Source organism: Drosophila hydei, unplaced genomic scaffold (assembly GCF_003285905.1).
Source record: "Drosophila hydei strain 15085-1641.00,03,60 unplaced genomic scaffold, DhydRS2 tig00008144-arrow-arrow-pilon, whole genome shotgun sequence".
In the NCBI taxonomy this organism is placed as follows: Eukaryota; Metazoa; Arthropoda; class Insecta; order Diptera; family Drosophilidae; genus Drosophila; species Drosophila hydei.
Genome location: NW_022045849.1, coordinates 1,465,524 through 1,483,179, shown reverse-complemented (window position 1 = coordinate 1,483,179; position 17,656 = coordinate 1,465,524). Strand labels below are relative to the sequence as shown.

At 36.7% G+C, this 17,656-nt stretch overlaps 1 protein-coding gene across 2 annotated transcripts; it reads right to left on the bottom strand.

Annotated features, from left to right (window-relative positions):
• Positions 1-1,123: 1,123 nt before the first annotated feature.
• LOC111603482 lies at positions 1,124-17,519 on the bottom strand. Of its 2 annotated transcripts, XM_030225808.1 has the most exons (8): positions 17,034-17,519; positions 12,436-13,449; positions 5,296-5,417; positions 4,687-4,885; positions 4,528-4,613; positions 4,215-4,470; positions 2,412-4,150; positions 1,124-2,348 (listed from the first exon to the last, which is right to left on the bottom strand). In XM_030225808.1, exons 2-8 carry the CDS (start codon positions 12,874-12,876, stop codon positions 1,457-1,459), a joined length of 3,735 nt encoding a protein of 1,244 aa, XP_030081668.1. In that variant the 5' UTR covers positions 12,877-13,449; positions 17,034-17,519; the 3' UTR covers positions 1,124-1,456. The 2 variants fall into 2 exon arrangements, with proteins under 2 accessions (XP_030081668.1, XP_023176842.2); XM_023321074.2 differs by lacking the exon at positions 17,034-17,519 and having other exon boundaries at positions 12,436-13,518.
• Between the last annotated feature and the right edge of the window lie 137 nt (positions 17,520-17,656).

Sequence of the window (17,656 nt, the reverse complement as noted above, 5' to 3'; positions counted from 1 at the left end):
CTCACTTGGACGATTTTTAGTGTTCAATTACATATGCTTGCATTGTTCTTACTTATATTTACATACACGTTATACTCCTTACATACCTTAAACAAATTATATTATGTAGACAGTATGACTTGCTTCCACTTTTCTTATTTCTTAAGAATCTAGCACATGAAATTGATAAAATTTAGACTCAGTCTTAGGTATGCCATTAAATTGATAGTGATAGTTGCTCCCTCATTTTGATCAACTCAGGGGACTATCAATTTAAAGTCAATAGATTGTATACTTGACAACTTTAAATGGGGGTTTTCAAGTCAATTGAAATAGATCTTGCAATTACTATACTTTAATTACTAAGTAATTTTATAAATATTTTAGTTGAGTATTAAATTCATTATTTACTTTGATGTACTCAAGTATATATTCTAAATTGCACTGTACCCGAATCCAATGTTTATACAGTGGATATATCAAAATGTTAAAACATACATCATACATCAATACGTATATACTTACATACATACAAATGTACAAAAACATATGTACACGTTAAAATTTCTACTGCTATAAACTGACCCATCTACTTAAATTTTAATATAATTGAACTCGATTGATTTGTCAAGGAAGACAGATCTTAAGTTTTAGATTGGCGTCGATTGATAATACCTACCAAGTTTAGTCTGAGGAAATGGAATCAAAGAGATATGCCTAATGAAGACTATCGTGTATTTTGTTATATGTATGTTTTGCATGCTTTTTTGTATTTTTATACATTTACTTTATTATATATACTCTTAATGCGACCATTTAAATAGATCGCAGCTATATGAAATACAAATATGTATAGATGATATACATACATATGTACATATAATTATAACAGCAATGCCTTTCTTTGTTTTTTGTATTTTTTGTTTTTGGAAGCCTTACGAGTCTAAATTAATGTAAATAAATACTTTTCTCTCGATTGAATAGATATAGATATATATATATAATTATTTGCTACATTTGCATAGATTTATAACATAATTTTATAAATTAAATAGGACTAGGAACCAGTACAAAGTATTAGAAAAATGTTCCGAAATCAAAATCAATTTATACATGCTAATTGGGGAACATACGATGATTTGATTGGGCCTAATTATAGTTAACTTCTAATTCTATTATAAAAATATATTTATATATGTTTATGTGTATATGTTAAATAGTATTGTAGTGCTAATATTTAATCGGTGAATCAATTATCGTAATTGAATGGAAAACCAGACAAAGAGAGACAGATAGAGCCAGTACCAAAATTCTTTACAACTAGACATTTCGTGTGCAAACTCTGATATATTCTGATCCAGCTCTCAAATGTTAAGGACATTTTCCTAAATACAATCCCGAAAATTAAAATAAAAAAATTGCCAACATTTTGAAAATGGCTTAAAAAGGATAAAAATTGAAAATGAAATCAATATGGCTAACCACCTTGTCCAGTGCCCATTGATTGTTGCTGTTGTTGTTGCTGCTGCTGCTGCTGCTGATGTTGTTGTTGCTGCTGCTGCTGATGTTGCTGCTTTTTCTTGTCGAAAATGGACAATTTTGATTTCACAGCTCCTTCACAGACCATAATACGCTGTTGTTGCGGCTTCTTGTCCAATTCAAAGCAAAACGAATCGGGATTTAAGTGCCGTTTAAAGTCCGAGTATCTGTGTGACTCGTATGACATATAGTTGGAGCCCAGCGCTGAGGCAGCAACAGCAGCTGCCACAGTGCCATTGCCATTTCGATTGTACACTGACGCTGGCAATGAATCGTGCCGTTTCCTTTCGAAGTACTCGACTATTTTGGCTATCTGAGCGGAACGTGTACTTGGCAATGCGGTAAAGGAGCGATCATCCCAGAGCAGCGAATCTGAGCTGATGTCATCCGAACTGTCTGTGTAGATGGATGATGTGCGATTTTTGCAATACAGCAATTGATTTGTGGCAAACGGACTGCGTTGCAACAGCGAATGTATCTCTGAATCAAGTGCCAATCGATTGATTATGCCAGCAGTTGTCGCTGTCATTTGCGAATCGCTAACATTGGCGCTCACCAACGAATGGTGACAGGTGTAACGCCGATGATGTGTGGGCGGAGCTATAATTTCGGCATCCAATTCGTCTGTAGAGTCCAGTGCTGTCGACGACGATGTATTACCACCACCTGTGATGGTCGGAGGTTCGTTCTCTATAAACAACACGGATGATGACGTTGTGGGTGAATCACTGTGATGTTGTTGTTGTGTGGCAGCTGCAGCAGCCACAATCGCGCTAGTTGATGAAGGCGTTGCATAATAACAGCATCGACACAGACTTGCCAATTTATCACTGAAATTGAAGCGAATTCATTAATATTTAGGCAATAGCAAATACTTAAAATGTACTACTCACTTAAGTTTATTATTAGCCAAGTTTAATGATTTTAATTGGTCGTAGCAGCAACTGCTGCTGCTGCCGCTGCCAACAACTAGTGATCCGATGCCGCACAACTGCCGTGTGTAACTCGTGTTTGTGGTAGCTGCATCTGATTCCTCATTGAAGCACGAGAAGAAACCACTTTCGATGGAATCGCGCCGGGTCAAATTTCTTTTCGTAGGCAGCAAGTCGCACGAATTTTTCAGTCCATTAAGTTCAAAGTCTGTGGGTGCAGGAACAGTAGCTGGAATTTCTTCGGGCGGTGGAGATTTCGAAATAACATCCTTTTCTGATAAGCTACTCTGTGATAGCTGCTTGCAGTAATCAACCTGATTATTGCTCGAAATCATATCAGTTGTGGTTAAATTCAAAGATGTTAATGTGTTGGCGGAATTGCTTGTCTTCAATAAGGGCGCTGCTTCAAGTTCGCTGTTGCTGTACTTTATAATAGTTCCACTACTGCCTCGAAAAAGCGGATGTGTGTAGAGTGAGTTGGCGCGGTATTTGCGTGCCACTGGCATTACAGAGGGTCGGACAGCACTATCGTCACTGCTCGATTCAGCATCGGCGCAGTTGCCACCTCCATCCAGATCTTCGCCCTCTGAGTTACAATAGTCACAGTCGTCGATATCGGTAAGAACAGGTGTTACAAGCGGAGCTGCTGCAGGCGTCTCACTAGCTACCATATTGTTGTTTCGTTGTGGCAATTTCAGTTCAATAGCGCTGTATTTACGCGTTAGCTGCGGGGATGCAGGTAGGCTCTTTGGTTCGGTAGAATTAGCTGTTGTTGTCGCACCGCTCGGATTGTGTTCAAGTTCTGTGCCTGTTGCCACATTCTTAGCTTGCATTGCGACGAGCTCTTTAAAAAACGGCGCTGACATTTCAAAGCACGAGCTAAACAAGTCGCCCACGCCAGCTGCGTATGTCTTTGGATTGGCGCCTAATATCTTCTTAACACCTCGAAGCTGAGCTAGCGCCGTGAAGGGATTCGGTTTGACACCGTTATGATCCTTCGTTGCCGATGGTTTGTATTGCGGATCTTTAAGGCACATTGTTTCACCGACTTTTCGCAGCGTTAAAACCGCCGGCACCAGCGGCAATATCGAGGGTGATTCCGATATCTTCGTTGTTGGTGTGGTTGTTGGTAAAATGACCGCTGCTGTTTGTGGGTCACCCAGTTGACGTGGTGGTGTCGGTGAGTGCGTTGAAGATCGTTGTCGCTGCATTTGATGACATCGCGCTTTGTCACTGGGTGATGTATGCAGTGGAAAATGTATTATGTTCTCGCTTAGTGAACGACGGTGCAGCAAAATTTCTGCTTCTAGCTTCTGTGTGGCACGGCGAACGCGTGACTTCAAAATGTGTTCATCGTCATATTCAGCACTGTCGGCCAACCAGTTGGGTGTGCCTGGCAGAGCTGCCGAAGCTGATTTACAACTTATTCCTGTACTGGGAAAACGAAAACCGTCTTCATCCACGCCCCTCTGGTAGCGCGGTGTCAACACACCCGCCGGGGCTGTAAATATACTTTCGACAGTTGACGGCGTGTTGACCAATGTGATTGCATTCTCAATATCGCTACCATTCGGCGAACAATTGATTAGCTCCAATGAGCTCAAGGGACTCGCACACCTCGACTCCTGTTCGCACTTCTCCAAGAGTAGTGTCAGCTTTTTAGTTGCGTCACTGAATGTAGGTCGACTTTTGGGATCGTACTGCAGTGGGAAAAGAAATTTTAGTTTTCATATGTTGTCCAGCAATATATCTGGAAGTACTTACTAGACAACAATAGAAAGCCAGCCTTAAAAATACAGGTGGAGTGTCCATTGGACAGAGTTCAACGAATGCCAGGTAATCAAGGCCAAATGAAGCAGTGCGCGGCATCAAGTCTGGATCAGCTTCGATGCGCGCGATTATTTCACATTGAATAATTCCAAATGAAAATACGTCGCTTGTCTGATCATACCATTGGCCCTTCAAACACTCCGGACTGACCCAGTACGGTGAGCCAACTGTCTCCAAACGTGATTTGCCGCTGCAAGTCAATTATTTTGTTAATATAAGAAGGTCTCAAAAGAACTCGAGAACTTACGACTTCACTGGAATCTTTGCTGCTAGTCCAAAGTCACCGACAACAGCTTCATATTGACCATCTGGCAGAAAGCGTATTAGCACGTTCTATTGGAAAGACAATCAACTCGTCAATTACGGCTCTAGTTAGATGCTTAAGCAGTTCACAATGCAATGTTACCTTGCTGGTTAAGTCCCGATGAAAAATGCCCGCATCGTGTACATAAGTCATTCCTCTCGCGATACCAAGGGCCAGTCTTACTTTCTGAGCGGCGCTAAGAAACAACTCTTGATTAGCCAGGAGTTGCTCCAGTGAGCCGCCGTTGATATATTCCGTCAGGGCATGCAGTTGTCCCTCTTGCACACACACGCCCATAAAACTAAAAATAAGTAGATTAGAAATAAGTATGGAAAGTAAATATATGATGGGAAATGGATTAGATTAAGCTTGTTGAAATATGGCTTCGATGTTCCTCGCTCTTCGATTTATTAGAATGAAAGCATTTATTATTGAAAAGTGATGATTGAAACGAAACTTGAGCTGAGCCTGCCTTTCAAAACTATAGTTTTGGCAGGTTGCGAGTTCAATGCGCTCATATGCGCAGATCGGCACACACAGACAAACAGGTGAAGAAGCAGTTAAATATACAGACAGGTCTAAATCAACTCGACAGTTGAAGCTGATTAAGAGAAGCAGACCAAGTTCTATACTTAGGCCACTCTAGCTCGAGCTCTAAGATAAACTGCAATACCCCATTTTAAAATAGGTCCAGGGTATTAAGACACTCACCTCAATATGTTAGCATGAGATAATTTGTTAAGCAACTGAACTTCTCGCAACATGTTTGGCCGATTGGCGCGCAATTGATTCATTTTCAGCACCATTACTTGTCCAGTTGTGCGATGAGTGACCTACAAAAGGAAGAGGAAGACATATTATTAATTATATACAATTTTTAAAGATATATTAAATAAATATGTAGCTTATTGATTGATATACTTTTGCAATTTATAGTCAACATCTTTAGACTGCATCTGATGTGTCAGGCAAATAACATAACTCTAGCAGTTAAGGTCGCGGAAGCTATTGATGCTACCTTTTTGTGGTTAAGCAAAGAATATAGTAAGCTCGAGCTCTTCAGCTCACAGAATGCCTTCCAGTCGCTGCTGAGCTATATAGCAGCAGGCCTATTATGGCATAACATCTCATATATATTAATTTGGATAGGGTAATGGCTGTTACTTAAACACTTGTTTGCTCATGTTGATAGTTTCACTTTCAACTCGTGGAGAAATGGCCATTGCGGAAACAAAAAACAACAAGACGTCGCCAAATGCCGCAACACAAAAAACATCCTTTTTGAACAGCCAAAAACCAAGATTGAGCAGTAAAGTTAACAACGAGAAAACCAGTCGAACGCCTGAGACGTCCATTTGAAGCGAACCTGACAGCAGGTTACGAAAAGAGGGAGAGAAAAACGTTAAATAAAACCCGCCTGCTGTACAATTTAGTTGCAGGCTGGCTGGCAGACTTGGTTGACTTGGCTGGCAGCAGTACTCATTTGGGGGGGATATTCCCAAATGGCCAAACAAGTTTCATATAGCGGCATTGACCACGCTTCAAATCGATTGCATCGCCAACTCTTTTTTTCTTTCATTTATTTTTTTTTCGTTTGTTAACTATTTCCACATGCAATTTTGTTTTGCTGTTAACAAATATTTAATACGATTTCAACTTGATTTTCGTTTGAACAAGTTTTTCTTAAAGCCGCTGCACAATCAAATTTCGTATAACATCTCATTGAAGTTGTTTCACTTATGAAATGGAATGGCAAAACATAATGTCAAATAATCACATTTGTGTTCTGTGGTAATCAAATGCATTGGTCAGACTTGTGCGAAGCGTGTGGTTTGGTTTATCAAACTAATTATACTCGTTTCCTATGTGCACATGAGTATATTGGCTTTCGTCTGTCAAGCGAGTGTCTATCTGACTTAACATTTTCTAAATTCCTCTTATATATGTACTTCTCGGTTGTATCCTCGTCGTCACTCACAAAGTGTTTGTCTGTCTGAATAAAGCTTGAGACTGGAGCATAAGCTCGAGCTTATCTAATAAATAAATAAATGGTAACAGTTATCGATGAGTACAACGTCTAATAATCAATTAAACTCTATTTCTTGTGGCGCTTTTAAGGCTAGATAGAATAGGCCGTCAAAGATAAAATGTTAAGCCTATATATATACACTTCTCCTCTATATATACTACCCTATATGTACTCCTACACACATCTCTCTATTTATACTCCTCTATATATACCATACCAAAATGTGCCTAAGTTTAAGTAACTGCTAAGATTGACCAAGCATTATATATACGGATCTTGAAAATATGGTAAATTATATATATATATAATATATATATAATATATATATATATATTATAACTGTATTTAAAATAGAGTTTATACTATTTTTAGCATGTTTAGTAGTTGAATTTCTGTTAACGTGGTCTATAAATAGAACTCTATATAAATAGTGGCCGTCAATCGATAGTTTTGTTGCATTGTAAACGAGTATTATGCAGTCTACTGCGCCCAACTAAAATACAGTCGCACAAATAATAAGTTTAATATTAATAATTATAATTTAAATTGAGTAATTTTTGTTGATTTCCGCTACCTGTTTATGCAGGGCTCTATATTTATATATAAACTGGATTATATATATGTATATATATATGCAGACCAGTATTTGAAAAGAAGATTGTCGAGTGTCGCTACCGTTGCCCAGTTCTGAACAGTTGATTGAGGTCGTAGCCATTAGCCAAACTAAACAGTTAGCCATTCGGCCGACTAGAATGGAATTTGGCCCAGTTTGCTTTCTTTTTTGCGTTGCCTCTAGAATCTGTATCTAGACGCTCAACTTGCTTTTCGTTGTTTTGGACATGCTTCCACTACTTTAAGTTGTGCAACTCATCAACGCCAAAGTGAGCTCTGCCATGGCCAACAATCACTTAGAAACAAGTGGATGCGACGTAAGTATGACGATGGCTAAACGGTTTTTCGTTTTTGTTCCCCTTTTCCTCTATATACATATATATATATATATATATATATATATACATACGCTCCTCGCCTATCACTCTAGAAATATGCTCTTCAGATTAAGACTTTTACACAATCTATTAGCTATAATCTCTTTTCTTGTTAAAAGAGTGAAATGCCGCTTTCAAGTACCTTTCAAATATCTTATCAAGCAGCTGTCAGGCTTTTAGTACAGGGTATTAAAAGAGCTAGTCACCAAATCTTTCATACATAGTTGGACACATCTTTAAGCCCATTAAGATTTGATCGAGTCACGCCCAATTTGCGATAAATCTGTTAGAAAACTTAGTTTCTTCAATATATGTCACGTATACTCGACTAGAAGATACTCTGTAGCGGGTACCCTGATCATATCTGATTAAATTAACTTGAATACTTGAACTTATTAGATATAAATTCTGTTTTAACGGTGTCTTCTACCTAAAGTTTTGTATTGATTTTAATCGAGATGCGAAAAGTTATCGATAACTTTTAAAAAACATGGGTTTTATATGTTACAGGACGAACCAAGTCTCTAGTTCTGTTAGTTTATGCTGTCATGAAGTAGGCTTAGGAGATTCCAGTACAGCTAAGATTTCAAATCAATTGGTGCTGCTCTGTGCAAGATTTCAAACTTCCAGCTCTTCCAGTTTTAAATAGACAGACTGATTTAATTGACTGATGTACTATCCTGTCTATCCTGTTCTATAAAACACACTCCCCCTTCTGGCTACATTTTCAGCAACATTGACATCCCACTTTCAATCGAGTTCAAGGTAGAAACAACTTGATTCATTATTTTTGGCAATATATCGCACTTGTTAACCGTAACATCGATGTAGAAAAGTGAAATGCTACAACAGGCAAGAAATAAATAATTGCTTTTTACCCCATTCAAGATAAGATACATATATATATATATATATAAATATATAAGTACAGTTGGCTGCACAGTTCGGGCCGTTGGCAAGAGGCATGCCAGACAGCTAAGCTGCGCTTCAGAGCTCATTCAATTTCACATTTCACATTTCAAATGTGAGAAAATAATATTTATTGTTAGAGTCTGAGTTGGAGTTGGTGCTTCGCTCTTAGCTTTGTTTTTGAAAAACTTGGTGGCAATAAATTATCCATAAGATATATATATATATATATATATATATATATTGAGACCTCCATAAAGTACAATAACCGTCGTACCCCCACTTCCCATACACGTATATTTCTTGTTGTTGTTTCATTAATTTTTTTTTTAATTGTTGCGTGTCGGGAAAAAGAAAGTATGTATCAATTGCTTTTGTTTTTGAGTTGTTAAAAAACAAAAAACAATGTTTGAAATATTGTTTATAAAATGTTTAAGCTTATCGTAAATAGTACTTTAATGAAATTACTTTTCAGTTTGTGCGAATAACATTTTTGCATCGATTGTTCACGGGGGAGTTTCATTAATTTCATGTTGCGATCTTTATTACTTTTCACACACTTCAAGTGCGCTTCAAGCAAAAATTGAATTTTTATACATATGCGCTGAAAGTGATAAGAGTATATTGGTTTTGATTGTAGAATTGGAAACGTGAAAGAACTTGAAAATGAACTAGAAATTTGGATTAGATGGAGACCCGTGCGTAGCCTTCGCTGATAAAGTAATCGAGTTTTTTCATACGCCGTTGACGATATGCCAAATCGTAGAATTACTATATCCCTTACACTACTCAAGTTACAAATTTGGAATATACTCAAGTGAATAAAGCAAAGCCCGAATCAGAGTTTTAGAGCTTTGCAGTTGGATTCCTGTTAAATTGCCTTACTGATAGATCTAGTATTATATAGACCGCCCATAAAAAATATCAAATCATAAATAAAGTTATTTTCGGATCGTGTATAGGTGATATACGGTCGGGCAACTGCAACGTTTTTACTTGGTATGCTTTGAACGTATATAAATTTAAAATTCCTGATCGTGACTAAGAGCCGAGTCAATATAGCCGCGCCCGTCTATTTGTTCGTCTATCTGTACATATAGGAACATTGATCTCATAAACTAGAAGACCTAGAGAGCTGATATGTTTAGCGTATTTCAATTATAGCTCAGACAGTAGCATGCTTCAAATTGACTTAACTTCCATGAAATCGATTCAGGTTAACTCCTCGATGTATCGATTAATATTGATACTATAGCTTACTACGATTATAACCCAAATCAGCACTTCCGCAGAGAATGACGCCTAGTCACACTTTAATCAATCAACTACTTTTTGCACTTCCATAAAGTCCATTAAAATCGATATCATAACTGATCAAAGTGGTACTGCTAAAGTAAGGTATCTGTTAGTCGAGCACACCCGGCTAGTGCCCTCCTGTCGTCTCTTAAATATTATGAAAAGACAGCAGCAAAACAAAATATATTTTTTGGCACATTAACAAATTTATTAAAAATTTGTAGGCAAATGAAAAGTCTGTGGCTTGCAGCACGCGACGAGAGGCGCGCGTAGAACAGAAATAGATAATATTTGTGGGTGTTTGGCAATCAGCTGACAACAGACGAAAGCCCAATTGATTGTGTAATTTATAGGATCTTGGGCAACATCGCGTCTTACCAAAAGCATAAAACATTTGATATTATACGAGCATTAAGCTCAGCAAGGCCGGCCACACACACAGGCAAATGAATTTTCTTTGATAAATTTATAAATATATAAATATTTGATATATATATTTCAGTTATTCACCTGTGCCTCTTTGGAGCCAAGTTTAAAACAAAGCAGTGGCAACGGCCGTAACAACTGATTACGGTACTGATCTATAACGTGTGGTTATACGATGTTATATAAGCAACTTTAACAGACTTTCGATCGCTGTGGCATTTGTTGCTTTTGTTTTGTTTTGTTTTCAGTTTTCGGTTTTTAGTTTTCAGTTTTCAGTTTTCAATGCTGCGCTGCTGGGAGCTTTGCCTTTGTTATTGAAAGTGTTTTTGCCGGCTGATTAGTGCGTTAAATATTTTTACCATATTTGCCAAACGCAGTTATTTGTTATGCAAATGTATTTTCCTTTCAATTTTTGGTCTCGACAGCTCGACTCTTGACAACTTTAATCAAAACTAACTGTAAATATTTTACGGCATTCAATGTAAATGGATCATGCAACACACTAAGAGTGCACCAGTCGGGACTGCTCAACGGTGTCATACCCTACCCTTCGATCCTCATACGTGCATAGCTCCCTCCTCATTTGAAATGAGATTTATACATTTTCGGGCATAAAGCAAATGTTTTATAAATCAATAAGCCGAAACAAATCAATCATATCAATTAGCAATGTCGGTACTTGTCGATTATTAGTATATAAATAGGCATTTGGAAGAAAAATTAGAAGTGTATGACTTGATAAGTCTACTACGTAGTGGTAGCAAGACTATCACTCACCTTCAACAATTTATATATTGCAATTTAGATATTCTTGATAAAATTCTGATGTAATCTTATCAAAGTCTGATTTCATTCGAAAGTCGATCACTTTTTAAATTCAACTGCCTATAAATAAGATTTGTATATGCGACAGCTTTTTATGAGCTTCTGGGTACAGTCAATTGAAATCGAAACTATTGGAAAAATTTAATAGATTTCACAATGTAACTATGCTTAGTGTAACTTTTCTAGTTGCCGTCCAATTTACACACTCTATGCTATGTAAATCGAGATTCAAGACTTAGCCCTCATTTGTTTGTGGAATACTAAAATGTTATTTTGGGAAACTTCGAATCAATGCAAGTGTTTAACAGAGTAGTGAAGTGAACGCACTGCAAACAATATAAATACTTGGGCAACGTCGCACAGCTTGTTGTTAATTAGTCAATGCGTAACTGAGAAAACAGACAATGGCAAAAACTAAATACCATAAAAGGCAATGGACTGCTGGCTGTACGGCCAAATTATTTATAAGATGCATTGAGAAATTCGCACGCGAATATTGTATGTGGCATTTGGCTATTTGAAGCATTAGAAAGCATAAATTAAATTAATTATGATGTTTTCTTCACTCATTATTATCATATAAAAAGACTAAAATTAACTCTTTTCACTTATGAAATTTAACAAACAAACTCAAATATCAAAGGCAATCGAAAAAATAATATGTGAAACTTGTCTTTGTATTTGTATACCCTGTACTCTTTGAAGCTGTATTAACAGGGTATTAAAGTTTCGTGCGAATGTGTGTAACAGGTAGCATGAGCTGATGAGACCAACTTTAATTGGCAGCTGCATAATGAATACACAGATTTCAAATATTTTCAGGTATACAAAACCTTAAATCAATGCCTCAGAAATTAAAAAAACATTTCATTTCATATACACACTTCAGGATGGCATATTTATGCTGTAAAAAGTTCATTAAGATTGAACACCTGGAACTGAAGTTATTCAAGAAGGAGGTCACTGACTATGGGAGGAACAAGAGCTGCGAGATGCTTAGACTGAGTATTTCTTAGTCGGGCACCTCCAACTCCCAACTGAAGCACTCTCACTTGTTTTCTAAGGCCTTTCCAATAACTTTCATTGAACAAAATGTGTGAAGCAACAAATTGAAATTTGTTCCACTTATTGTTAAAAATAGTGGTAACATTTTTTATAGTTCTTAATAAATTAGATTTAAAAATTAATGAAAACATATATAATCAATATATATCTATGAGATGAAGTAAGCCTTGCTATGATCTTTGTTTGATAAGCCTAAGATGCTCCATCTTGCATTTTATGTTAAATGTAAAGAGTCTGTCTGGCTAATATTCTTTTCAATTCAAAATATATATCAAAATATTTATAGTGTTAACTTATTCGATTCGAACTTACCCTGTAAACTTCAGAGAAAAACCCTGAACCGATTTTTTCCTTGACAAAGTCATCGACAGAATACAATGCGGAGACGGCAGTACGTAGAGCACGACAGGAGGGCCCAGTGACAAGGCGATCCGATGATATTGTACGCATAACAGCTGCCGGTGGATGTTCGTAGTTGCTACCTTTGGTACTCCGGTTAGTGTTAGCAATAACACTGTTATTGAGCACGCCAGTTGACAACTCGGTCGACGGCTCGCCCACTCGATGAGCCACTGAGCACATGCCCGATGTGCTGCTGTCGCGCCACAAGTTCGGCGTTGCATCCACTTGATCACAAGACTTATGAATATTAGTGTTGTTATTAATACTACTACTACTACTACAGCTGGTATTGCTGGTGGTGCTGCTGCTGCACGCTGGCGGGCCAGGTCCACTGTGTTGATTTAGATTCATTGTTATCAGCTATGACGTATAGTTTTGTTAGATGTTGTTGCTGTTGTTTGTTGATGTTGATGTTGCTGTTGCTGTTGCTGTTGCTGTTGCTGTTGTTGTTGATGTTGATGTTGCTGTTTGTTTGTTGATGTTGTTGTTGTTGATGTGGCAGGTGGGCAAGGATCGGTCGATGGTTGATGATGAAGTAGGCCTTGGATAAGCGGCAGCGCTTTAAAGCTGCGTTGCTTTGTCCAAATTACATCGGCCACAATTCAAAAGATACACCGACTGGGCCCTAACACGGACACGAAATGTTTTTTGAATGTTTTATGTTGGGCGTTCAAATCTAATATTATTTGTTGTTTATTCGGGCACAACGCTTTCTGGTGCTTATTTGGCCAAGTCAATTGACAAACTTTGGAGACAGAAAAAAAAAATGTATATATAAATAAAAATAGGAAAATCGATCGGAAACCGTAAATTTTGGATAATTTAAATGACGAGAAACTCCAGTAAGTGCGACGACATTCAGATTAGTTTTTTGTTTGGCACAATCTTATTGGAAGATATTCGAATTGGAAGCGCTTCGGAATTCTGTGGAAGAAAAACAAGCAGAAAAGAATATCGATTAGGTTTGCTAATTGAATGGCTTACATACAGAGGCAAAAGTAAACATTTTATAAATAACATACTAGGTCGGCTATAATGTTATTATTAAAATAAATTGCTTACATAATAGTAATGTACTAAATCGGGTAAATTGTTATTAATAAAATGGTAATTAGTAGGCATTAACCATGTCAAGCCAAGTTGCTTTAGACCTAGATTTGTCTACTTGAATACAAGCATTGATTTCGATCCTATAGTATTTAGAGCTAATGCCACCTGTAGCACCTATAAATTTCTACGGTATTGATTAAAACCATTATCGATCTTTAATTATCATAGCTGTAAGATCTAGAGTTTAAATCTTATGCTAGAGCTATATCTCGCGTTGATCATGTTGGCTCCATATTTATGATAAGCCTTTTCTGGTTATATTCATGAAGCCGATTAAAATCGATTTCGAACGATATCTCGTCAGTTGTGGGAGATAGTTAATTCATCCCATATGCTTAAATGATATTTGAATTTGGTTTTATTACGTGTATATAGAGTATATGAGTAAGGAATTTGCTGAATATTACAGGTTTTATACATTTTTACCTCTCCTTTCTTTGTTTCCATAAAATCAAAAAATAAAGATAATATTTCAAATAATCTAGGTGGCTTTATCATTCTTTGACATGTTGATTAAGAAAGTCCAATTGGTGCAATCAATTAATTTCCAATAATAAAGTCCCTAGCACGTGCTCACATATGTATGTGTGTGGTTGATGTATGTATGATTGCAGTACCAGCTCTACGCAGGGTATCTCCTAGTCGGGCATTCCCGACTAGGGTACTCTTGCGTGTTATTAACTTATTTATTTAGTAATTTGATGTGTACAATTTGTGCAGAGTAAATTTCGAGCTATTTGCTTTTGATAAGAGCTCTTTTTTTCTTGCGATCAGAAACACTTACATTTTAACGTTTTTGAAGCTGATAAAAAAAATTGTTAACAATATACGTAAAACATTATTTTTCAATTGACCGTGAATAGGTGTTCGAGCATATTTTAGATTTATAATGGCACTACATGCTAAAATTTTCCAGTAGTTCAAAAAGAATATTAGCTAACCGCATGCCTGATTAACGATGACATAACAACATTGTTGCGCTCTTTCTGTTCTAATCAAAAATGAAATAGAAAAAATTATCAGGCAAAACGACAACAGCACCATCAACAATAACCACAACAACCATACAAGTTAGCAATTTGATTTGCACCTTTTTATCAGCGAATTCGCGATAAGATAGCAGCAGAAAAAATGGCCTAGCAAATCTAAAAATTGGGTATACAAAATTTTGCTGGCAATTGAAATACTTCGAATTGCCAAATATACTTGACGTCAATGCAATCTAACATTGCTGGCTGTCCTTCGTCCTCTACTGTTAATCAAATACTTATTAGACTCGGTTACCATGTTATATAACAGTGCTGGCTCCATCGCTTGCTGAACACTGTTAATGAAATACTTATTAGACTCGACTTCCATGTGATCTAACCTTGCTTGCTCCTTTCTCCACTATACAATGTCACCCAAATACTTATTAACAGAGGTGGCTCCTTTATCCACATACCAATTAGACTCGACTACGATGTTAGCTGAATGCTCAGCAACCGGAAGATCCATTACATTTAGTAGCTATGTTAGCAATAGCAGAAATTGCATTTGAGCTCTGTTAGGTCTCCCGGTAGGTTCGACACTAAGTGCCTTGATTGAAAAGTAAATATGATAAGTAATTCAATTTTCTTTTATTCAATTTACTTAACATTCTATGGCACATCGACACATAGCAATGAAATGAATCCAAAGTTCAAGGCTATCTAGGTATGTGCGCATCCAACATATTCATGTCAATAGACTGATTTTACCTTAAAGGCACCATCAAGAATGCGGCTGCCGTGCCAAAAATACCCTGTAAAATTCTATACAACATGCCAAGTATTTTCTGTCTTTAAGTTCAGCTGCTCTAGGCGCAAGTAAACAGAATTTTGCAGAGCTCCCAATGTTTAGCCTTTTTCTTAATATATTTCGCCTTTTTTGTCAACAACTCAGTCAGCAAACAATGCTCTTAGCCAGAAATTCTTTGTCGGCTTCGAATTTAAACTAATTGTAAATGATGTCTCACTAAATACCCTGTGCCATTTACGATCTTTTTTACCAGCTACTGCTGTGGGCGAATAAAAGAACAATAAGTAATATATAAACAAAAAATGATTAATTTATACACAAAGCGTTGCAAAGAGCTAAGAAAAAATAAATAAAATAAATTAAAGCAAATGGGACAAGGCGCACAAAGGAACGTAAACGCATAAAATTTAAATTTATAGAGTATAAATTTGCTTTTGTTGCTGCTTCTACAATGTCGGAATACCCTATTTAGTTCCCTTTGCCATTTTTTCAAGCATGTTATCTATTTCTATATCTATTTCGTTATCTATCCCCAATTACCATATTGGTTTAATTTCGCCATAAAATGCAAGTAGAATGGAGACTTGAAGATAAATTAGACTAGAAGACATAGTAGAGAAAACAAAAGAAAGCGCAAAAGCCAAGTGAATGCAGCTGACACAGCAAACGGAAAATGCAAATTGGAAAAATTTTCAATGGTTTTTGTTCACCAGCACCAAAATCCAATAAGAATCAACTGAATCACTGACTTCAAATAATGGGAATATATGACATATGTATGCATATAACATACATATGAACATGCATATATACATACGTACACATTCACAAAAACAGAAAAATCTCGTAGCAAAAACAAACACAATGGTCGCACATATATATGTATGTGTGAGACTATGAATGGATTCACATAATAATAAGTGAAACATCTGTCGCAGCATTTGCATTTTCCGTTGAAAAGTGGCTTTCCACTAAACGAAACGAAAAAAGCGTTGGTATTGGGGAAAACTGCAGACACTAAGACTGAGCTCCGTCCGCATCGTTTGCGCCAGTGTTAGTGTGCTTGTAAATGTGTGTGTTATTTTTACATTTCCGCTGCTTACAAAAATAAGTGCATGTAGCCAGCCATCCACATTAAACAGCATTCCAAGCATATACATACACACACACTCACTCGCTCACAAGAGGTGGTGAAGCAACATAACGGGGTAAAAGCAGAGCAAATCTTATGAAAATGTATTTGTAAACAAACAGAATATATATTTATAACATAGAAAACATGTATATACTGTTTTTGTATGTGAACAAATTATTTAGAGAAATATTGATGTACTGTCCCAGGCAAAGGTCACATCATCTATGGCAGAACCGCTTCCGACGAAAATGCAGCAGAAAAGAGAACGAAACATGTACCATGTAAACCCTCACACACACTTGCATATGCACACTCACACAATTACAGAATGCACACGCCTTCACAAATATTGTTAAGCGCAGGCATATGCATATTAACCCAGAATGTTTATATTCATGATTTAATGGAACACGTTCCACCACAAGAATTTGTTAATTTTTGTTGTTTTCTTAATGATAAAATATCTTAATCAACCATTATTTACCAGTTATTTTCGTTTTTATAATCCAATAAGTACGTAGTGTATACATATGCACATATACGTATACATGTCTGTCTGCGCTGTTTTACTGCAATTGTATTAATATTAAAACACAAGCACAAAACTTAACGCAAAAACCTTTTGCGCGTTGTCGTTTTGAAAACTTCGAAATTTAGTTGGAAGCAAAAATTTCACTAAATAATACGCTCGTCTTGTTTACTGCATACTATGTATACAATTATACACTAACACAAACACACACACTCACAAATATACACATACGGGTATGCATGTAAGATTTATTGGACAACTACCAATTCATCATTTCACTGTAACGTTTTATACAATGCATTTTATGACGCTTCAATAACTTTATTTAGTTTCAAGTGCCGACAACTTTTACTCTTTTTATGTTTCCTTGCATTATTAGATGTACTTATTATATTTGCACTAGCGAATCGTATACAAACAAGTCGCGACGCGAACCCACGTCAAGCTTCGTTTCTGTCTGTAATCTGAACAATTCAGTTTGCAAGTGTGACCGCACTTGATAAACCAAATATACCATTAAAAAAGGCTAGACTTATTGTTGTTATTTTCAGTATTTTGTGGAATAACTACTTACT